The sequence below is a fragment of the Accipiter gentilis genome, unplaced genomic scaffold (genome assembly GCF_929443795.1).
Source record: "Accipiter gentilis unplaced genomic scaffold, bAccGen1.1, whole genome shotgun sequence".
In the NCBI taxonomy this organism is placed as follows: domain Eukaryota; kingdom Metazoa; phylum Chordata; class Aves; order Accipitriformes; family Accipitridae; genus Astur; species Astur gentilis.
The window spans coordinates 1-22636 of NW_026060898.1; the positions used below are offsets into that span (position 1 = coordinate 1).

Consider the following 22636-nt stretch of genomic DNA (forward strand, 5'->3'; position numbering starts at 1 on the left):
GGGTCCCCAAGTGGCTTTTTGGGGTCCCTAAGTGGGTTTTTTGGGGTCCCTGGGGAGGTTTTTGGGGTCCCCAAGTGGGATTTCAGGGTCCCCAGGTAGGATTTTGGGGTCCCTAAGTGCGTTTTTGGGGTCCCTGGGGAGGTTTTTGGGGTCCCCAAGTAGGATTTTGGGGTCCCTAAGTGGGTTTTTTGGGGTCCCTGGGGAGGTTTTGGTGTCCCCCAGTAGGATTTTGGGGTCCCCAAGTGGGTTTTTGGGGTCCCTGGGGAGGTTTTTGGGGTCCCCAAGTAGGATTTCGGGGTCCCTAAGTGGGTTTTTTGGGGTCCCTGGGGAGGCTTTTGGGGTCCCCAAGTGGGTTTTTGGGGTCCTTGGGGAGGTTTTTGGGGTCCCCAAGTGGGATTTCAGGGTCCCCAAGTAGGATTTTGGGGTCCCTAAGAGGGTTTTTGGGGACTCTAGGGAGGTTTTTGGGGTCCCCAAGTGGCTTTTTGGGGTCCCTAAGTGGGTTTTTGGGGTCCCTGGGGAGGTTTTTGGAGTCCCCAAGTAGGATTTTGGGGTCCCTAAGTGAGTTTTTGGGGTCCCTGGGGAGGTTTTGGGAGTCCCCAAGTAGGATTTTGGGGTCCCTAAGTGATTTTTTGGGGTCCCTGGGGAGGTTTTTGGGGTCCCCAAGTAGGATTTTGGGGTCCCCAAGTGGGTTTTTGGGGTCCCTGGGGAGGTTTTGGTGTCCCCAAGTAGGATTTTGGGGTCCCTAAGTGAGTTTTTGGGGTCCCTGGGGAGGTTTTGGGGTCCCCAAGTGGGTCTTTAGGGTCCCCAAGTGGCTTTTTGGGGTCCCCAAGTGGGTTTTTGGGGTCCCTGGGGAGGTTTTTGGGGTCCCCAAGTGGGATTTCAGGGTCCCCAAGTGGCTTTTTGGGGTCCCCAAGTGGGTTTTTGGGGTCTGTGGGGAGGTTTTGGTGTCCCCAAGTGGGATTTCAGGGTCCCCAAGTAGGATTTTTGGGGTCCCTAAGTGAGTTTTTGGGGTCCCTGGGGAGGATTTTGGGGTCCCCAAGTGGGTCTTTAGGGTCCCTGGGGAGGTTTTGGTGTCCCCAAGTAGGATTTTGGGGTCCCTAAGAGTGTTTTTGGGGTCTCTGGGGAGGTTTTGGTGTCCCCAAGTGGGATTTCAGGGTCCCCAAGTAGGATTTTGGGGTCCCCAAGTGGGTTTTTGGGGTCCCTGGGGAGGTTTTTGGGGTCCCCAAGTGGGATTTCAGGGTCCCCAAGTGGCTTTTTGGGGTCCCCAAGTGGGTTTTTGGGGTCTGTGGGGAGGTTTTGGTGTCCCCAAGTGGGATTTCAGGGTCCCCAAGTAGGATTTTGGGGTCCCTAAGTGAGTTTTTGGGGTCCCTGGGGAGGTTTTTGGGGTCCCCAAGTAGGATTTTGGGGTCCCTAAGTGAGTTTTTGGGCTCCCTGGGGAGGTTTTTGGGGTCCCCAAGTAGGATTTTGGGGTCCTTAAGTGGGTTTTTGGGGTCCCTGGGCACGTTTTTAGGGTCCCCAAGTGGCTTTTTGGGGTCCCCGAGCTGGATTTCAGGCTCCCCAGGTGGCTTTTTGGGGTCCCTGGGTGCAGGTTTGGGGTCCCTGAGATGGGTGGGGGGGGGAGGGAAATGTTACGCTCTCAGCGGGGGGGTGGGTGGTCCCGGAATATTTGGGGGGTTCCCCGTCCCTCATTTTTGGGGTGCCCGCAGCACGGGGTGCTGTCGCAAGAATTCCTGACGCTGACGGGACGCTGCCACGCCGCCCAAGCCCGCTACCGCCAGCGCAGCCTCGAGCGCATCCGCCGCCAGCTCCACATCAGTGAGTGGGTGGGGGTCCCGGACCCCTGGGTGCCTTTTGGGTGGGGGTCCCTGGACCCCTGGGTGACTTTTGGGGGGTCCCGGAACCATGGGTGCCTTTGGGGTGGGGGTCCTGGATGCCTGGGTCTCATTTTAAGGGAGTCCTGGATACCTGGGTGCATTTTGGGTGGGGGTCCCGGACCCTTGGGTGCCTTTTGGGGGGGGTCCCAGACCCCTGGGTGACTTTTGGGTGGGGGTCCCTGGACCCCTGGGTGGCTTTTGGGGGGTCCCGGAACCATGGGTGCCTTTGGGGTGGGGGTCCTGGATGCCTGGGTCTCATTTTAAGGGAGTCCTGGATACCTGGGTGCATTTTGGGTGGGGGTCCCGGACCCTTGGGTGCCTTTTGGGGGGGTCCCAGACCCCTGGGTGACTTTTGGGTGGGGGTCCCTGGACCCCTGGGTGACTTTTGGGGGGTCCCAGAACCATGGGTGCCTTTGGGGTGGGGGTCCTGGATGCCTGGGTCTCATTTTAAGGGAGTCCTGGATACCTGGGTGCATTTTGGGTGGGGGTCCCAGACCCCTGGGTGCCTTTTGGGTGGGGGTCCCTGGACCCCTGGGTGCCTTTTGGGGGGGTCTTGGACCCCTGGGTGCCTTTGGGGTGGGGGTCCTGGATGCCTGGGTCCCATTTTGGGGGTCTCAGATGCCTGGGTGCCTTTTGGGGAGGGGGGTCCTGGATGCTTAGGTCCAATTTTGGGGGGGGTCCCGGACCCTTGGGCGCCTTTTGGGTGGGGGTCCCTGGACCCCTGGGTGACTTTTGGGGGGTCCCGGAACCATGGGTGCCTTTGGGGTGGGGGTCCTGGATGCCTGGGTCTCATTTTAAGGGAGTCCTGGATACCTGGGTGCATTTTGGGTGGGGGTCCCGGACCCTTGGGTGCCTTTTGGGGGGGTCTTGGACCCCTGGGTGCCTTTGGGGTGGGGGTCCTGGATGCCTGGGTCCCATTTTGGGGGAGTGCTGGATACTTGGGTGCATTTTGGGTGGGGGTCCCGGACACCTGGGTGCCTTTTGAGGGGGTCCCTGGACGCCTGGGTGACTTTTGGGGGGGTCCCAGACCCCTGGGTGCCTTTGGGGTGGGGGTCCCAGACCCCTGGGTGCCTTTTGGGTGGGGGTCCCTGGACCCCTGGGTGACTTTTGGGGGGGTCCCGGACCCCTGGGTGCCTTTGGGGTGGGGGTCCCAGACCCTTGGGTGCCTTTTGGGTGGGGGTCCCGGACCCCTGGGTGCCTTTTGGGGGGGTCTTGGACCCCTGGGTGCCTTTGGGGTGGGGGTCCTGGATGCCTGGGTCCCATTTTGGGGGTCTCAGATGCCTGGGTGCCTTTTGGGGAGGGGGTCCTGGATGCTTAGGTCCAATTTTGGGGGGTTCCCGGACCCTTGGGTGCCTTTTGGGTGGGGGTCCCTGGACCCCTGGGTGACTTTTAGGGGGATCCCGGACCCCTGGGTGCCTTTTGGGGGGGTCCTGGACCCCTGGGTCCCTTGGTGAGGGGGGGGTCCCCAGTCTCCTGGGTCCCATTTTGGGGGTCCCTGGACACCTGGGTGCCCCCCAGCCGGCAGCGCGTCGGTGACGGAGGAAGAGCTGGAGCAGATGTTGGAGACGGGACAGAGCGAGGTCTTCATCTCCAATGTGAGTGGAGCACCCATGGGTGCTGGGGGGGTCCCATGGGTGCTGGGGGGGGGTCCCTGGACCCCATAGGTCCCCTATAGCACCCATGGGTGCCCCCCCTGCCCATCTCCAGACTTTGAGGGGTGCCCCATGGGTGCTGGGAGAGGGTCTTCAAGGGACATCAGGGTCCCCTGTAGGTGCTGGGGGGCACCCATGGGTGCTGGGGGGGTCCCTGGACCCCATAGATCCCCTATAGCACCCATGGGTGCCCCCCCTGCCCATCTCCAGACTTTGAGGGGTGCCCCATGGGTGCTGGGAGAGGGTCTTCAAGGGACATCAGGGTCCCCTGTAGGTGCTGGGGGGCCCCCATGGGTGCTGGGGGGGTCCCTGGACCCCATAGGTCCCCTATAGCACCCATGGGTGCCCCCCCCGCCCATCTCCAGACCTTGAAGGACCTTGGGGGGGTGCCCCATGGGTGCTGGGAGGGGGTCTTCAAGGGGTGTCAGGGTCCCCCATGGGTGCTGGGGGCACCCATGGGTGCTGGGGGGGTGTCCCTGGACCCCATCGGTCCCCTATAGCACCCATGGGTGCCCCCCCTGGCCATCTCCAGACTTTGAAGGACCTTGAGGGGGTGCCCCATGGGTGCTGGGAGGGGGTCTTCAAGGGATGTCAGGGTCCCCCATGGGTGCTGGGGGGCTTCAAGAGCACCCATGGGTGCTGGGGGGGTGTCTCTGGACCCCATAGATCCCCTATAGCACCCATGGGTGCCCCCCCTGCCCATCTCCAGACCTTGGGGGGTGCCCCATGGGTGCTGGGAGGCGGTCTTCAAGGGACGTCAGGGTCCCCCATGGGTTCTGGGGGGCACCCATGGGTGCTGGGGGGGTCCCTGGACCCCATAGATCCCCTATAGCACCCATGGGTGCCCCCCCTGCCCATCTCCAGACCTTGAAGGACCTTGGGGGGGTGCCCCATGGGTGCTGGGAGGGGGTCTTCAAGGGGTGTCAGGGTACCCTGTAGGTGCTGGGGGGCTTCAAGAGCACCCATGGGTGCTGGGGGGGTGTCCCTGGACCCCATAGGTCCCCTATAGCACCCATGGGTGCCCCCCCTGCCCATCTCCAGACTTTGAGGGGTGCCCCATGGGTGCTGGGAGAGGGTCTTCAAGGGACATCAGGGTCCCCTGTAGGTGCTGGGGGGCACCCATGGGTGCTGGGGGGGTCCCTGGACCCCATAGATCCCCTATAGCACCCATGGGTGCCCCCCCCGCCCATCTCCAGACCTTGGGGGGATGCCCCATGGGTGCTGGGAGGGGGTCTTCAAGGGACGTCAGGGTCCCCCATGTGTTCTGGGGGGCACCCATGGGTGCTGGGGGGGGTCCCTGGACCCCATAGGTCCCCTATAGCACCCATGGGTGCCCCCCCCGCCCATCTCCAGACCTTGAAGGACCTTGGGGGGGTGCCCCATGGGTGCTGGGAGGGGGTCTTCAAGGGACGTCAGGGTCCCCCATGGGTTCTGGGGGGCACCCATGGGTGCTGGGGGGGTCCCTGGACACCATAGGTCCCCTATAGCACCCATGGGTGCCCCCCCCCGGCCATCTCCAGACCTTGAAGGACCTTGGGGGGGGTGCTCCATGGGTGCTGGGAGGGGGTCTTCAAGGGATGTCAGGGTCCCCCATGGGTGCTGGGGGGCTTCAAGAACACCCATGGGTGCTGGGGGGGTGTCTCTGGACCCCATAGATCCCCTATAGCACCCATGGGTGCCCCCCCTGCCCATCTCCAGACCTTGGGGGGATGCCCCATGGGTGCTGGGAGGCGGTCTTCAAGGGACGTCAGGGTCCCCCATGGGTTCTGGGGGGCACCCATGGGTGCTGGGGGGGGTCCCTGGACCCCATAGATCCCCTATAGCACCCATGGGTGCCCCCCCCGGCCATCTCCAGACCTTGAAGGACCTTGGGGGGGTGCCCCATGGGTGCTGGGAGGGGGTCTTCAAGGGGTGTCAGGGTCCCCCATGGGTGCTGGGGGGCTTCAAGAGCACCCATGGGTGCTGGGGGGGGTCCCTGGACCCCATAGATCCCCTATAGCACCCATGGGTGCCCCCCCCGCCCATCTCCAGACCTTGAAGGACCTTGGGGGGGTGCTCCATGGGTGCTGGGAGGGGGTCTTCAAGGGGTGTCAGGGTACCCTGTAGGTGCTGGGGGGCTTCAAGAGCACCCATGGGTGCTGGGGGGGTGTCCCTGGACCCCATAGATCCCCTATAGCACCCATGGGTGCCCCCCCTGGCCATCTCCAGACTTTGAGGGGTGCCCCATGGTGCTGGGAGGGGGTCTTCAAGGGGTGTCAGGGTCCCCCATGGGTTCTGGGGGGCACCCATGGGTGCTGGGGGGGGTCCCTGGACCCCATAGATCCCCTATAGCACCCATGGGTGCCCCCCCCGGCCATCTCCAGACCTTGAAGGACCTTGGGGGGGTGCCCCATGGGTGCTGGGAGAGGGTCTTCAAGGGACGTCAGGGTCCCCCATGGGTGCTGGGGGGCTTCAAGAACACCCATGGGTGCTGGGGGGGTGTCCCTGGACCCCATAGATCCCCTATAGCACCCATGGGTGCCCCCCCCACCCATCTCCAGACCTTGAAGGACCTTGAGGGGGTGCCCCATGGGTGCTGGGAGGGGGTCTTCAAGGGGTGTCAGGGTACCCTGTAGGTGCTGGGGGGCTTCAAGAGCACCCATGGGTGCTGGGGGGGTGTCCCTGGACCCCATAGGTCCCCTATAGCACCCATGGGTGCCCCCCCTGGCCATCTCCAGACCTTGGGGGGTGCCCCATGGGTGCTGGGAGGGGGTCTTCAAGGGACGTCAGGGTCCCCCATGGGTTCTGGGGGGCACCCATGGGTGCTGGGGGGGGTCCCTGGACCCCATAGGTCCCCTATAGCACCCATGGGTGCCCCCCCTGCCCATCTCCAGACCTTGAAGGACCTTGGGGGGGTGCCCCATGGGTGCTGGGAGGGGGTCTTCAAGGGGTGTCAGGGTACCCTGTAGGTGCTGGGGGGCTTCAAGAGCACCCATGGGTGCTGGGGGGGTGTCCCTGGACCCCATAGATCCCCTATAGCACCCATGGGTGCCCCCCCTGGCCATCTCCAGACTTTGAGGGGTGCCCCATGGGTGCTGGGAGGGGGTCTTCAAGGGGTGTCAGGGTCCCCCATGGGTTCTGGGGGGCACCCATGGGTGCTGGGGGGGGTCCCTGGACCCCATAGGTCCCCTATAGCACCCATGGGTGCCCCCCCTGCCCATCTCCAGACTTTGAGGGGTGCCCCATGGGTGCTGGGAGAGGGTCTTCAAGGGACATCAGGGTCCCCTGTAGGTGCTGGGGGGCACCCATGGGTGCTGGGGGGGTCCCTGGACCCCATAGGTCCCCTATAGCACCCATGGGTGCCCCCCCCGCCCATCTCCAGACCTTGAAGGACCTTGGGGGGGTGCCCCATGGGTGCTGGGAGGGGGTCTTCAAGGGGTGTCAGGGTCCCCCATGGGTGCTGGGGGCACCCATGGGTGCTGGGGGGGTGTCCCTGGACCCCATCGGTCCCCTATAGCACCCATGGGTGCCCCCCCTGGCCATCTCCAGACTTTGAAGGACCTTGAGGGGGTGCCCCATGGGTGCTGGGAGGGGGTCTTCAAGGGATGTCAGGGTCCCCCATGGGTGCTGGGGGGCTTCAAGAGCACCCATGGGTGCTGGGGGGGTGTCTCTGGACCCCATAGATCCCCTATAGCACCCATGGGTGCCCCCCCTGCCCATCTCCAGACCTTGGGGGGTGCCCCATGGGTGCTGGGAGGCGGTCTTCAAGGGACGTCAGGGTCCCCCATGGGTTCTGGGGGGCACCCATGGGTGCTGGGGGGGTCCCTGGACCCCATAGATCCCCTATAGCACCCATGGGTGCCCCCCCTGCCCATCTCCAGACCTTGAAGGACCTTGGGGGGGTGCCCCATGGGTGCTGGGAGGGGGTCTTCAAGGGGTGTCAGGGTACCCTGTAGGTGCTGGGGGGCTTCAAGAGCACCCATGGGTGCTGGGGGGGTGTCCCTGGACCCCATAGGTCCCCTATAGCACCCATGGGTGCCCCCCCTGCCCATCTCCAGACTTTGAGGGGTGCCCCATGGGTGCTGGGAGGGGGTCTTCAAGGGGTGTCAGGGTCCCCCATGGGTTCTGGGGGGCACCCATGGGTGCTGGGGGGGGTCCCTGGACCCCATAGATCCCCTATAGCACCCATGGGTGCCCCCCCCGCCCATCTCCAGACCTTGAAGGACCTTGGGGGGGTGCCCCATGGGTGCTGGGAGGGGGTCTTCAAGGGATGTCAGGGTCCCCCATGGGTGCTGGGGGGCTTCAAGAGCACCCATGGGTGCTGGGGGGGTGTCCCTGGACCCCATAGGTCCCCTATAGCACCCATGGGTGCCCCCCCCGCCCATCTCCAGACCTTGAAGGACCTTGAGGGGGTGCCCCATGGGTGCTGGGAGGGGGTCTTCAAGGGACGTCAGGGTCCCCCATGGGTGTTGGGGGGCACCCATGGGTGCTGGGGGGGTCCCTGGACCCCATAGATCCCCTATAGCACCCATGGGTGCCCCCCCCGCCCATCTCCAGACCTTGGGGGGATGCCCCATGGGTGCTGGGAGGGGGTCTTCAAGGGGTGTCAGGGTCCCCCATGGGTTCTGGGGGGCACCCATGGGTGCTGGGGGGGGTCCCTGGACCCCATAGATCCCCTATAGCACCCATGGGTGCCCCCCCCGGCCATCTCCAGACTTTGAGGGGTGCCCCATGGGTGCTGGGAGGGGGTCTTCAAGGGGTGTCAGGGTCCCCCATGGGTTCTGGGGGGCACCCATGGGTGCTGGGGGGGGGGGGGTGTGACGGAGGACCCATAGGTGCTGGGGGGCACCCCTAGGTGCTGGGGGCGACGCGGGCGACGCGGGCGGCGCTGGAGGAGGTGGGGGTCCGTCACCGGGAGCTGCAGCGGCTGGAGAGGGGCCTGCGGGAGCTGGGGGAGCTCTTCGCCCTCCTGGGGAGCACCGTCGAGGGGCAGGTGGGGACTGGGAGGCACTGGGAGGCACTGGGGGGGGACTGGGAGAGCACTAGGGGTTACTGGGAGGGAGCTGGGAGGAACTGGGGGGGACTGGGAGGCACTGGGGGGGAGCTAGGAGGAACTGGGGGGTGACTGGGATAGACTGGGAGGCACTGGGAGGGAGGTGGGAGGCACTGGGCGGTGACTGGGATAGACTGGGAGGCACTGGGAGGGAGCTGGGAGGAACTGGGGGGCACTGGGAGGGAGCTGGGAGGCACTGGGAGGGAGCTGGGAGGCACTGGGTGGTGACTGGGATAGACTGGGAGGCACTGGGAGGAACTGGGAGGCACTGGGAGGGAGCTGGGAGGAACTGGGAGGGAGCTGGGAGGCACTGGGTGGTGACTGGGATAGACTGGGAGGGAGCTGGGAGGAACTGGGGGGGACTGGGATAGACTGGGAGGCACTGGGAGGGAGCTGGGAGGAACTGGGGGGTGACTGGGATAGACTGGGAGGCACTGGGGGGTAGCTGGGAGGCACTGGGTGGTGACTGGGTGGCACTGGGAGGAACTGGGGGGGACTGGGAGGCACTGGGGGGTTGACTGGGATAGACTGGGAGGGAGCTGGAGGGAACTGGGAGGCACTGGGGGGGAGCTGGGATAGACTGGGAGGGAGCTGGGAGGAACTGGAGGCACTGGGGGGTGACTGGGATAGACTGGGAGGCACTGGGAGGGAGCTGGGAGGAACTGGGTGGTGACTGGGATAGACTGGGAGGCACTGGGAGGGAGCTGGGAGGAACTGGGGGGGCTGGGAGGGAGCTGGGAGGAACTGGGAGGCACTGGGAGGGAGCTGGGAGGAACTGGGGGGACTGGGAGGGAGCTGGGAGGCACTGGGGGGTGACTGGGATAGACTGGGAGGGAGCTGGGAGGAACTGGGGGGGACTGGGAGGCACTGGGAGGGAACTGGGAGGCACTGGGAGGGAGGTGGGAGGCACTGGGGGGGTGACTGGGATAGACTGGGAGGAACTGGGGGGGACTGGTGGGGAGCTGGGAGGAACTGGGTGGTGACTGGGAGGTCACGAGGAGGCACTGGGAGGGAACTGGGATAAACTGGGAGAGAACTGGGACGGACGGGAGGTCGTCGGGACGCTCCTGGAGGGACGTTGAGGGGTCACTGGGATGAACTGGGCTGGACTGGTGGCCGACAGCACCGCCGGACGGCCGCGTGCCTGTCCGTACGGGCCCGCGTACCGGTCCATACTGGTCCATACTGGTTCCATACTGGTCCGTACTGGTGCAGGGCGAGGTGATCGACCGGATCGAGCGCAACATCCAGGACTCGGGCTCCCGCCTGCGCAAGGGGCAGCAGCACCTGGGGGCGGCGCGGCGCAGCCAGCGCGGGGCGCGACGGGTCAGCACCCCCGGGACCCCCCACCCGTGGGTGCCCCCCCCCCCCCCCGGGACCCCCCCCCACCCGTGGGTGCCCCCCCACACCCACCCACGACCCCCCAACCCCCCACCCAGGACCCCCAAACACTCCCCTGGGTTCCCCCCCAGGACCCCCCACCACCACCCATGGGTGCCCACCCCCCCACCCTGGGACCCCCCCCCCACCCGTGGGTGCCCCCCCACAACCACCCAGGACCCCCCCCCCACCCGTGGGTGCCCCCCCACACCCACCCAGGACCCCACAACACCCACCCAGGACCCCCCAACCCCCACCCAGGACCCCCAAACACACCCCTGGGTTCCCACCCAGGACCCCCCACCACCACCCATGGGTGCCCCCACCCCCACCCTGGGACCCCCCCCCACTCGTGGGTGCCCCCACCCCCACCCAGGACCCCCCCCCCCACCCGTGGGTGCCCCCCCTGACCCTGCCCCCCCCCCCCAGAAGAAGCTGCTGGTGGCCGCCTGCGTCATCGTCGCCCTCCTCATCGTCGCCGCCGTCGTCGCCGCCGCCGTCGCCGGCGGGTAACGCTGCCGGGTTACTGGGGCTTACTGGGGGGAACTGGGAGGGACTGGGGGGTTACTGGGGGGAACTGGGAGGGACTGGGGGGGGGGGCTGGGGTGAACTGGAGGGGACTGGGGGGGAACTGGGAGGGACTGGGGGGGGGTTGGGGGGGAGCTGGGATGAACTGGAGGGGACTGGGAGGGACTGGGGGTGTTACTGGGGGGACTGGGAGTGACTGGGGGGGGAACTGGGAGGGACTGGGGGGTTACTGGGGGGACTGGGAGTGACCGGAGGGGTTACTGGGGGGACTGGGAGTGATTGGGGGGGTTACTGGGGGAACTGGGAGTGACTGGGGGGTTACTGGGGGAACTGGGAGTGACTGGGGGGATTACTGGGGGGAACTGGGAGGGACTGGGGGGGTTACTGGGGGGACTGGGAGTGATTGGGGGGGTTACTGGGGGGAACTGGGAGGGACTGGGAGTGACTGGGAGGGTTACTGAAGGGAACTGGGATGAACTGGGAGTGAGTGGGGTGTTACTGGGAGAAACTGGGGGGGGACTGGGAGTGACTGGGGGGTTACTGCGGGGACTGGGAGTGATTGGGGGGGTTACTGGGGGGACTGGGAGTAAGTGGAGGCGTTACTGGGGGAACTGGGATGATCTGGGAGTGACTGGGGGGGACTGGGGGTGTTACTGGGGGGACTGGGAGGGACTGGGGGGGGTTACTGGGAGAAACTGGGGGGGACTGGGGGGTTACTGGGAGAAACTGGGGGGGACTGGGAGTGACTGGAGGGGTTACTGGGGGGACTGGGAGTGATTGGGGGGAACTGGGAGTGAGTGGGGTGTTACTGGGACGAACTGGGGGGAAACTGGGCTGAACTGGGAGCGAGTGGGGGGGTGTCACTGGGATAAACTGGGAGGTTACTGGGACGAACTGGGAGTGACTGGGCCAGCACCGACCACTCTGCTTTCACCCCTCCCAGGTGATGATTGGGGGAGGGGAGGGGGCGGAGCCTCCCGACGCTCCGCCCCCTCCCCCTCATTGGCCAACACTCCCCCCCCCAGCCTTAAACCCCGCCCTCATCGCCCAGCCCCCGCTTCCTGTCCCGAATGACGTCACTTCCTGCCCGAGGAAGGTGTGGGGGGGGGGGGAGGGGGGGCGCACCCCACCTCTGGCGGGCACCCATGGGTGGGGGAGGGGGGAAAAAACCCCAAATAAAGCACTTTTCACCCCAAAATTTAACCCGGTTGTTATTGGGGGTTTTTTTTTTTTGGGGGGGGGGGGCCCCAAAAACCAACCAAACCCCAAAAATTCAAATTTTTTGGGTGGTTTTTGGGTGGTTTTGGGGTTTTGGGGGGAGGGGGAGGCGTCGATGACACGCAGCGCGGGGAGGGGAGAGGATGTGACGGGGTGACGGTCACCCCCCCCCCCCCCCCCCCCCCTCTCCCCCTCCCCCACCCCCACCCACGGGTGTCGCTGCCGCCGGTGAGTACCCACCACCCCTCCCATCCCCCCCCCACCCCCGTCCTGGCGTGGACCCCGTGGGACCCCCACCCCCACCCCACCCCCCACGGCCACACCCCGGCCCAACCCCCACCGTGTCCCCATCCCCACGGCCCCACCACCACGTCCTCGTCCCCACGGCCCCACCACCGTGTCCACGTCCCCACCACCACGTCCCCACGGCCACATCTTCATCCATGTCCCCACGTCCCCGTCCCCACGTCCCCACCACCACGTCCTCGTCCCCATCCCCACGTCCCCACCACCGTGTCCCCGTCCCCACGTCCCCACCACCGTGTCCCCGTCCCCATCCCCACGTCCCCACCACCACGTCCCCATCCCCACCATCGCATCCTTGTCCCCATCCCCACGGCCCCACCACCGTGTCCCCATGGCCACAGCTTCATCCATGTCCCCACATCCCCGTCCCCACGTCCCCACCACCACGTCCCCGTCCCCACGTCCCCACCACCCGCGTCCCCGTCCCCATCCCCACGTCCCCACCACCACGTCCCCGTCCCCACGTCCCCACCACCGTGTCCCCGTCCCCATCCCCACGTCCCCACCACCACGTCCTCGTCCCCATCTCCACGTCCCCACCACCGTGTCCTCGTCCCCATCCCCACGTCCCCACCACCACGTCCTCGTCCCCATCCCCACATCCCCATGGCCACATCTTCATCCATGTCCCCACGTCCCCACCATCACATCCTTGTCCCCATCCCCACGTCCCCACCACCACGTCCCCATCCCCACGTCCCCATGGCCACATCTTCATCCATGTCCCCACGTCCCCCGTGCCCCACGTCCCCACCACCGTGTCCCCATCCCCACGTCCCCACCACCACGTCCTCGTCCCCATCCCCATGTCCCCACCACCGTGTCCTCATCCCCACCACCATGTCCCCACCACCACGTCTCCATCCCCACGTCCCCACCACCGTGTCCTCGTCCCCATCCCCACATCCCCACCACCGTGTCCCCGTCCCCATCCCCACGTCCCCACCACCATGTCCTCGTCCCCATCCCCACATCCCCACGGCCACATCTTCATCCATGTCCCCACGGTCCCCACCACCACGTCCCCGTCCCCATCCCTACGTCCCCACCATCACATCCTTGTCCCCATCCCCACGGCCCCACCACCGTGTCCCCATGGCCACATCTTCATCTATGTCCCCACATCCCCATCCCCACGTCCCCACCACCATGTCCCCGTCCCCACATCCCCACCATCACATCCTTGTCCCCATCCCCACGTCCCCACCACCACGTCCCCATCCCCACGTCCCCATGGCCACATCTTCATCCATGTCCCCACGTCCCCGTGCCCACGTCCCCACCACCGTGTCCCCGTCCCCACGTCCCCACCACCACGTCCTCGTCCCCATCCCCACGTCCCCACCACCACGTCCCCATCCCCACGTCCCCACCACCACGTCCACGTCCCCATGTCCCCACCACCGTGTCCTCATCCCCATCCCCACGTCCCCACCACCACGTCCTCGTCCCCGTCCCCACATCCCCACCGTGTCCCCATCCCCATCCCCACGTCCCCAGCACCACGTCCTTGTCCCCATCCCCACATCCCCATGGCCACATCTTCATCCATGTCCCCACGGTCCCCACCACCACGTCCCCGTCCCCATCCCCACGTCCCCACCACCGTGTCCCCATCCCCACGTCCCCACCACCACGTCCCCACGGCCACATCTTCATCCATGTCCCCATGTCCCCACCACCATGTCCCCATCCCCACGTCCCCACCACCACGTCCCCACAGCCACATCTTCATCCGTGTCCCCACGTCCCCACCACCATGTCCACGTCCCCACCACCACGTCCCCACGGCCACATCTTCATCCGTGTCCCCACGGCCCCACCACCGTGTCCCCACCACCGTGTCCCCATCCCCACGTCCCCACCGCCACGTCCCCGTCCCCACATCCCCATCCCAACGTCCCCACCATCACGTCCCCGTGCCCACGTCCCCACCACCGTGTCCCCATCCCCACGTCCCCATGGCCACATCTTCATCCATGTCCCCACATCCCCGTCCCCACGTCCCCACCACCACGTCCCCGTCCCCACGTCCCCATCCCCACGTCCCCACCACCACATCCCCATCCCCACGTCCCCACCATCACATCCTTGTCCCCATCCCCACGTCCCCACCACCGTGTCCCCATGGCCACATCTTCATCCATGTCCCCACATCCCCGTCCCCACATCCCCACCACCACGTCCCCGTCCCCACGTCCCCACCACCGTGTCCCCATGGCCACATCTTTGTCCATGTCCCCACATCCCCATCCCCACGTCCCCACTACCACGTCCCCATCCCCACGGCCCCACCACCACGTCTCCACAGCCACATCTTCATCCGTGTCCCCATGTCCCCACCACCACGTCCCCATCCCCACGTCCCCACCACCGTGTCCCCATCCCCATCCCCACGTCCCCACCACCGTGTCCCCATCCCCACGTCCCCACCACCACGTCCTTGTCCCCATTCCCACGTCCCCACCACCATGTCTTCGTCCCCATCCCCACGTCCCCACCACCACGTCCACGTCCCCATGTCCCCACCACCGTGTCCTCATCCCCACCACCATGTCCCCACCACCACGTCCCCATCCCCACGTCCCCACCACCGTGTCCTCATCCCCATCCCCACGTCCCCACCACCACGTCCTTGTCCCCATCCCCACATCCCCATGGCCACATCTTCATCCATGTCCCCACGTCCCCACCACCACGTCCCTGTCCCCATCCCCACGTCCCCACCATCACATCCTTGTCCCCATCCCCACGGCCCCACCACCGTGTCCCCATGGCCACATCTTCATCTATGTCCCCACATCCCCATCCCCACGTCCCCACCACCACGTCCTCGTCCCCATCCCCACATCCCCATGGCCACATCTTCATCCATGTCCCCACGGTCCCCACCACCACGTCCCCGTCCCCACATCCCCACCATCACATCCTTGTCCCCATCCCCACGGCCCCACCACCACGGCCCCGTGCCCACGTCCCCACCACCGTGTCCCCACGGCCACATCTTCGTCCATGTCCCCACGTCCCCGTCCCCACGTCCCCACCACCACGTTCCCGTCCTCGTCCCCATGGCCCCACCACCACATCCCCACGGCCACATCTTCATCCGTGTCCCCACGTCCCCACCACCGTGTCCCCATCCCCACGTCCTCGTCCCCACGTCCCCACCACCGTGTCCCCATCCCCACATCCCCACCACCACGTCCTCGTCCCCACGGCCCCACCACCACGTCCCCACGGCCACATCTTCATCCATGTCCCCACGTCCCCACCACCGTGTCCACGTCCCCACCACCGTGTCCCCACGGCCACATCTTCATCCGTGTCCCCACGTCCCCGTCCCCATGTCCCCACCACCGTGTCCCCATCCCCATCCCCACGTCCCCACCACCGTGTCCCCATCCCCATCCCCACGTCCCCACCACCGTGTCCCCATCCCCACGTCCCCACCACCACGTCCTTGTCCCCATTCCCACGTCCCCACCACCATGTCTTCGTCCCCATCCCCACGTCCCCACCACCACGTCCACGTCCCCATGTCCCCACCACCGTGTCCTCATCCCCACCACCATGTCCCCACCACCACGTCTCCATCCCCACGTCCCCACCACCGTGTCCTCGTCCCCATCCCCACATCCCCACCACCGTGTCCCCGTCCCCATCCCCACGTCCCCACCACCATGTCCTCGTCCCCATCCCCACATCCCCACGGCCACATCTTCATCCATGTCCCCACGTCCCCACCACCACGTCCCTGTCCCCATCCCCACGTCCCCACCATCACATCCTTGTCCCCATCCCCACGGCCCCACCACCGTGTCCCCATGGCCACATCTTCATCTATGTCCCCACATCCCCATCCCCACGTCCCCACCACCACGTCCTCGTCCCCATCCCCACATCCCCATGGCCACATCTTCATCCATGTCCCCACGGTCCCCACCACCACGTCCCCGTCCCCACGTCCCCACCATCACATCCTTGTCCCCATCCCCACGGCCCCACCACCACGGCCCCGTGCCCACGTCCCCACCACCGTGTCCCCACGGCCACATCTTCGTCCATGTCCCCACGTCCCCGTCCCCACGTCCCCACCACCACGTTCCCGTCCTCGTCCCCATGGCCCCACCACCACGTCCCCATGGCCACATCTTCATCCGTGTCCCCATGTCCCCACCACCACGTCCCCATCCCCACGTCCCCACCACCACGTCCTCGTCCCCATCCCCACGTCCCCACCACCACGTCCCCATCCCCACGTCCCCACCACCACGTCCACGTCCCCATGTCCCCACCACCGTGTCCTCATCCCTGTCCCCACCACCACGTCCCCGTCCCCATCCCCACGTCCCCACCACCGCGTCCCCGTCCCCCCCCACCGCGTCCCCCTCCTCACCGCCCCGTCCCCGACCTTCTCCAGACCATGGCTCCCCGCCGCCGTCCCTTCTCCTTCCTCTGCCTCCTCTCCCTCGCCTTCCTCCAAACGTGGTCGCCGGCGACCTGCCGCTGCCGGCGTTCCCACGGCAAAACCTGCTCCGTCCCCGCCGTCCCCGGCACCCAACCGTTGGGTTGGGGTTTGGACGTCACCACCCTGGAACCCAGCGGCGGTCAAGTCTTGGTCATCGACGCCGACGCCGACGCCGACGCCTCGGGGTCGAAGGTCACCTGCGTCCTCTGCCCGAATCCGTTGGACGGAGGACGACGGCGACGGTTGCCGACGGGAGTCGGAGTTTGGCGGGCGGGAAGCCGGTGTCGGCAAGAGACGCGGGTGGCCGAAGGGAGTCGAGCGGTGGCGACGGCGGTGGCCGGGACGGAAGAGGTGGCCCGGGGTTGGCGGGTGGGTTTGGGCGGGGCCGTGGGACCGGGTGCTCACGGGGCGTTGACCGTGGCCGGGTCCCACTCGCGGGTGGCCGAGTTCGGGCTCCAGAAGCAACGGGAGGACCGCTACGCCTTCGCCAGCCTGGAGCTGCGCTGCGTCCACTACTGGTGGGTCTCCGTCTGCTTCCTCCGCCTCCTCCTCCTCCTCCTCCTCCTCCTCCTCCTCCTCCTCCTCCTCGGGGGTCTCCTCCAGCTCCTTCATCTTCATCTTCATCTCTCCATCTTCTTCATCTTCTCCATTGCTCCGTCATCTTCTTCTCCATCTTCGTCATCTTCTCCATCCCTCCGTCTTCATCTTCTCCATCTTCATCTTCTCCATCCCTCCATCTTCTCCATCCTTCCGTCTTCTTCATCCCGCCATCTTCTTCATCTTCTCCATTGCTCCGTCATCTTCTTCTCCATCTTCATCATCTTCTCCATCCCTCCGTCTTCATCTTCTCCATCTTCATCTTCTCCATCCCTCCATCTTCTTCATCCCACCTTCTTCATCCCTCCATCTTCTTCATCTTCTCCATCCCTCCATCTTCTTCATCCCACCTTCTTCATCCCTCCATCTTCTTCATCTTCTCCATCCCTCCATCTTCTTCATCCCACCTTCTTCATCCCTCCATCTTCTTCATCTTCTTCATCCATCTTCTTCATCTTCTCCATCCTTCCGTCTTCATCTTCTCCATCTTCTTCATCTTCTCCATCCTTCCGTCTTCTTCATCTCGCCATCTTCTTCATCTTCTCCATTGCTCCATCATCTTCTTCTCCATCTTCTTCATCTTCTCCATCTTCATCTTCTCCATCCCTCCATCTTCTTCATCCCTCCATCTTCTTCATCCCTCCATCTTCTTCATCTTCTCCATTGCTCCGTCATCTTCTTCTCCATCTTCTTCATCTTCTCCATCTTCATCTTCTCCATCCCTCCATCTTCTCCATCCCTCCGTCTTCTTCATCCCGCCATCTTCTTCATCTTCTCCATTGCTCCATCATCTTCTTCTCCATCTTCTTCATCTTCTCCATCCCTCCGTCTTCATCTTCTCCATCTTCTCCATCCCTCCATCTTCTTCATCCCACCTTCTTCATCCCTCCATCTTCTTCATCTTCTCCATCCCTCCATCTTCATCTTCTCCATCTTCTTCATCTTCTTCATCCCTCCATCTTCTTCATCTTCTCCATCCCTCCATCTTCATCTTCTCCATCTTCTTCATCTTCTTCATCCCTCCATCTTCTTCATCTTCTCCATCCCTCCATCTTCTTCATCCCTCCATCTTCTTCATCTTCTTCATCCCGCCATCTTCTTCATCTTCTCCATCCCTCCATCTTCTCCATCCCTCCGTCTTCTTCATCCCGTCTTCTCCATCCCTCCATCTTCTTCATCTTCTTCATCCCTCCATCTTCTTCATCTTCTTCATCTTCATCTTCTCCATCCCTCCGTCTTCATCTTCTCCATCTTCATCTTCTCCATCCTTCCATCTTCTTCATCTTCTCCATCCCTCCGTCTTCATCTTCTCCATCTTCAACTCCTCCATCCCTCCATCTTCTTCATCCCTCCATCTTCTTCATCTTCTTCATCCCTCCATCTTCTTCATCTTCTCCATTACTCCATCTTCTTCATCCCATCTTCATCTTCTTCATCCCTCCATCTTCTTCATCTTCTCCATCTTCATCTCCTCCATCCCTCCGTCTTCATCTTCTCCATCTTCTTCATCTTCTCCATTACTCCATCTTCTTCATCCCATCTTCTCCATCTTCTCCATTGCTCCATCATCTTCTTCTCCATCTTCTTCATCTCCTCCATCCCTCCGTCTCCTCCATCCCTCCGTCTTCTCCAGCCCCTCTGTCCTTCCTCCAGCTCCTCCAGCTCCTCCTCCTCTGTCCCCCCCCCCGTCCGCCCCTCCTCCCCCTTGGCCCCTCGTCCTCCCGTCCTTCCCCCCGTCCCTCCATCCAGCCCCCCAACATCCCCACGCGACCCCCCAGACCCCCCCAATCCCCCCATACACCCCCCAAATCACCCCGTAGACCCCCCCACTCACCCCTAGACCCCCCCAGTCACCCCATAAACCCCCCTGACACCCCATAGCACCCTGCAGGCCCCCCCTACACCCCCCAGTCACCCCATAGACCCCCCCAGTCACCCCATAGACCCATCCAACACCCCCAAATCACCCCATAGACCCCCCCAGTCACCCCATAGACCCCCCAAATCACCCCAGAGACCCCCCCAGTCACCCCATAGACCCCCCAAATCACCCCGTAGACCCCCCCCTCCCCAGTCACCCCATAGACCCATCCAACACCCCCAAATCACCCTGTAGACCCCCCCAATCACCCCAGAGACCCCCCCAGTTACCCCATAGACCCCCCCAAATCACCCCATAGACCCCCCAGTCACCCTATAGACCCCCCCAATTCACCCCATAGACCCCTCCAACACCCCCAAATCACCCTGTAGACCCCCCAATCACCCCAGAGACCCCCCCAGTTACCCCATAGACCCCCCAAATCACCCCATAGACCCCCCCAGTTACCCCATAGACCCCCCAAATCACCCCATAGACCCTCCCAATCACCCCATAGACCCCCCAAATCACCCCGTAGACCCCCCCAGTCACCCCATAGACCCCCCCAAATCACCCCATAGACCCCCCCAGTCACCCCAGAGACCCATCCAACACCCCCAAATCACCCCATAGACCCCCCCCAATCACCCCATAGACCCCCCAATCACCCCAGAGACCCCCCCAGTTACCCCATAGACCCCCCAAATCACCCCAGAGACCCCCCCAGTTACCCCATAGACCCCCCAAATCACCCCAGAGACCCCCCCAGTCACCCCATAGACCCCCCAAATCACCCCGTAGACCCCCCCCTCCCCAGTCACCCCATAGACCCATCCAACACCCCCAAATCACCCTGTAGACCCCCCCAATCACCCCAGAGACCCATCCAGCACCCCCCAATCACCCCAGAGACCCCCCCAGTTACCCCATAGACCCCCCAAATCACCCCATAGACCCCCCCAGTTACCCCATAGACCCCCCAAATCACCCCATAGACCCTCCCAATCACCCCATGGACCCCCCAAATCACCCTGTAGACCCCCCCCAGTCACCCCATAGACCCATCCAACACCCCCAAATCACCCTGTAGACCCCCCAATCACCCCAGAGACCCCCCCGGTTACCCCATAGACCCCCCAAATCACCCCATAGACCCTCCCAATCACCCCATAGACCCCCCAAATCACCCCATAGACCCTCCCAATCACCCCATAGACCCCCCAAATCACCCCAGAGACCCCCCCAGTTACCCCATAGACCCCCCAAATCACCCCATAGACCCCCCCCAGTCACCCCATAGACCCCCCAGTCACCCCATGGACCCCCCCAAATCACCCCAGAGACCCATCCAACACCCCCAAATCACCCCATAGACCCCCCAATCACCCCAGAGCCCCCCCCAATCACCCCATAGACCCCCCAAATCACCCCGTAGACCCCCCCCTCCCCAGTCACCCCATAGACCTCCGCCGCCACGTCTCACCCCCCCCCCCCCCCCCCTTTCCGTGTGTCCGTCCCCCCCTCACAGGACCCAGGTCTCCCCCCGCGCCCGCCCGTCCCCCCACTTCATCCGCGCCGTACGGGCCCTGCCCCCCCGCTTCACCCCCGCCACGGCGGCCGACTACGCCGAGCTTCTGGCCGCCTACGGCACCCATTACATCCGGGGAGCCCAACTGGGCGGGCGTCTCCGTGCCGTCACCGCCATCCGTTCCTGCCGGGCTTCCATGACGGGCGCCAGCGTCCGAGAAGTGGCCGATTGTTTAGGGGTGGAGGTGACGGCCGGCGGAGGGGCCGGGAGAATCGGCGCCACGGCCGCCGCGTGCCGCCGGGCGCGGGCGAACAACGAAGCCAACGCCACCTTCAACGAAGTCTACGGCGAGCGGTTGGTGGAGGTGGAAGGAGGAGAACAACATGGCGACCTACTCTACGGCAGGCCTGAGGCCTACGCAAAATGGCTGCAAGGCCTCCCCGCCGTCCGGGGTTGGTGGCGGCCGACGTTCGTCCTCTCCACACCCTCTTGCCCCGGCACGAGCCCCGGCGAGCGGCGTTACGGGCGGCCGTCGGCCATTACATCGCTTGGCGGGCTTTGCGGGTCAACTGTAGCCGGGCCCTGCCCCGGCGGCCATCTCGCTGGGCCGTGTCAATGCGGTTGCCCCGCCGACGCCGTCGTCACCTCCGACTGTTGCTCGCGGCGGCGCGGTTTGGCGCGGTTGACCGTCTTGGTGCAAGGCGGGCGGGGTTGGCGCGGGGACCACTTCTCCATGACCGACGCTTACGTCCGGGTGATTTTCGGAGGGCGGCGGGCGCAGACTGCCACGGTGTGGAACAACGACCGGGCCGCGGTGGGGGGCTCGGTTAGATTTGGGGACGACGGAGTTGCCCCCCGGCGCCAAATTGAGGGTGGAGGTGTGGGACGAGGACAACAAGTGGGACGACGATTTGTTGGGGGTCTGCGAGGAGCCGGTGGAAGCCGGCGCCGACCGGGAAATCGTTTGTTTTCCCGGCGGCGGGCGCTTGGAGTTCAGCTACCGGGCGACGTGCGGACCCTCCTTGGGGGGACCCCTTTGCCACGACTACGTGCCGCAACCCCCCGAGGACAACGGGAGGCTCTACCCGATTCTCCCGGTGGCCTCCCGGCCCCGGAGATGGCCCGGTGAACTGGCCCAACCAAGACGAAGAGGAGGAGGAGGAGGAAGATGGCGCCGAGAACGCCCACCTGGAAGCTTTTTGGGGGTCCGCCGGGAGCAACGGCTCGTTTGCCGAACCCCGAGAGATGGAGACGGGTTTCGGGGAAAACCTTGGAGACGATCCGGAGCTGTTGGGTGAGCCTACGGATGCTTTCGGTGATCTCCCAGAACCTTGGTTTGGTGTTGAGGAGCGTTCTTCCGAGGTGGAGCCATCATCCGGCTTCAAGAAGGGTTTTCCAAACCTCCGGAATTCATCTTCCATCTTCAAGAAGGATCCACCAGATCTCCGGAATCCATCTTCCGGCTTCAAGAAGGGTCTTCCAAACCTCTGGAATCCATCTTCCGGCTTCAAGAAGGGTCTTCCAAACCTCCGGAATTCATCTTCCATCTTCAAGAAGGATCCACCAGACCTCCAGAATCCATCTTCCGGCTTCAAGAAGGGTCTTCCAAACCTCTGGAATCCATCTTCCGGCTTCAAGAAGGGTCTTCCAAACCTCCAGAATTCATCTTCCATCTTCAAGAAGGGTCTTCCAGACCCCCGGAATCCATCATCCGGCTTCAAGAAGGGTCTTCCAGACCCCCGGAATCCATCTTCCATCTTCAAGAAGGGTCTTCCAGACCCCCAGAATCCATCTTCCGGCTTCCAGAAGGATCCACCAAACCTCCAGGATCCATCATCCGGCTTCCAGAAGGATCCGCCAGCTGCGGATCCGTCATCCAGCTCCGGATGGGGTCCTCCAGCCCCATAGCGTCCATCCAGCCCCGAATCCCGCCTCGGATCCCCAATTCCGGCGTTGCAAGGCATGATGGGAGCTCCGCTCGAGGCTGGGGGGGGGGGGGGCAGGAGGCGATTAAACGCTTTTTTTGCAGCAGCCCCCGAGTCCGTGAGGTCTTTGGGCAGGGACTGGGAGCTACTGGGAGGCACTGGGAGCTACTGGGAGGCACTGGGAGGGGTCTTCAGGACCACAGACCTCAGGTAGACACCGCCCCCCCGGCACCCTATAGATGTCCCAGACACCCCCCAGACCCCCCC

The 22636-nt window shown here is 64.6% G+C and overlaps 2 protein-coding genes and 1 long non-coding RNA gene across 3 annotated transcripts; all 3 read left to right on the forward strand.

The window, feature by feature from the left end:
* Positions 1 to 64: 64 nt before the first annotated feature.
* LOC126037082 (uncharacterized) lies at positions 65 to 1417 on the forward strand. The gene is made up of 4 exons (XR_007505483.1): positions 65 to 183; positions 647 to 709; positions 1127 to 1209; positions 1294 to 1417. It is a non-coding gene; the product is annotated as an uncharacterized LOC126037082 (long non-coding RNA).
* A 208-nt stretch (positions 1418 to 1625) lies between these two features.
* LOC126037080 (syntaxin-4-like) lies at positions 1626 to 11422 on the forward strand. Its single transcript, XM_049797297.1, has 6 exons — positions 1626 to 1815; positions 3393 to 3469; positions 8361 to 8498; positions 9774 to 9884; positions 10368 to 10447; positions 11410 to 11422. Exons 1-6 carry the CDS (start codon positions 1626 to 1628, stop codon positions 11411 to 11413), a joined length of 600 nt encoding a protein of 199 aa, XP_049653254.1. The 3' UTR covers positions 11414 to 11422.
* A 476-nt stretch (positions 11423 to 11898) lies between these two features.
* On the forward strand, positions 11899 to 22424 carry LOC126037081 (perforin-1-like). Its single transcript, XM_049797299.1, is given in 7 exon segments — positions 11899 to 11912; positions 16411 to 16976; positions 20445 to 20881; positions 20884 to 21023; positions 21025 to 21252; positions 21254 to 21529; positions 21531 to 22424. Coding segments are annotated over 6 exon segments (2466 nt in total). The 5' UTR covers positions 11899 to 11912; positions 16411 to 16413; the 3' UTR covers positions 22353 to 22424.
* The last annotated feature ends 212 nt before the right edge of the window (positions 22425 to 22636 follow it).

Excerpts from the sequence above, each read along its gene's own strand:
- LOC126037080 (XM_049797297.1), top strand. The coding sequence starts at position 1,626 with ATGTTACGCTCTCAGCGGGGGGGTGGGTGGTCCCGGAATATTTGGGGG. Across the intron at positions 8,499-9,773 it reads GGAGCACCGTCGAGGGGCAG|GGCGAGGTGATCGACCGGAT; the intron begins GTGGGGACTGGG and ends GTACTGGTGCAG. Across the intron at positions 9,885-10,367 it reads GCCAGCGCGGGGCGCGACGG|AAGAAGCTGCTGGTGGCCGC; the intron begins GTCAGCACCCCC and ends CCCCCCCCCCAG.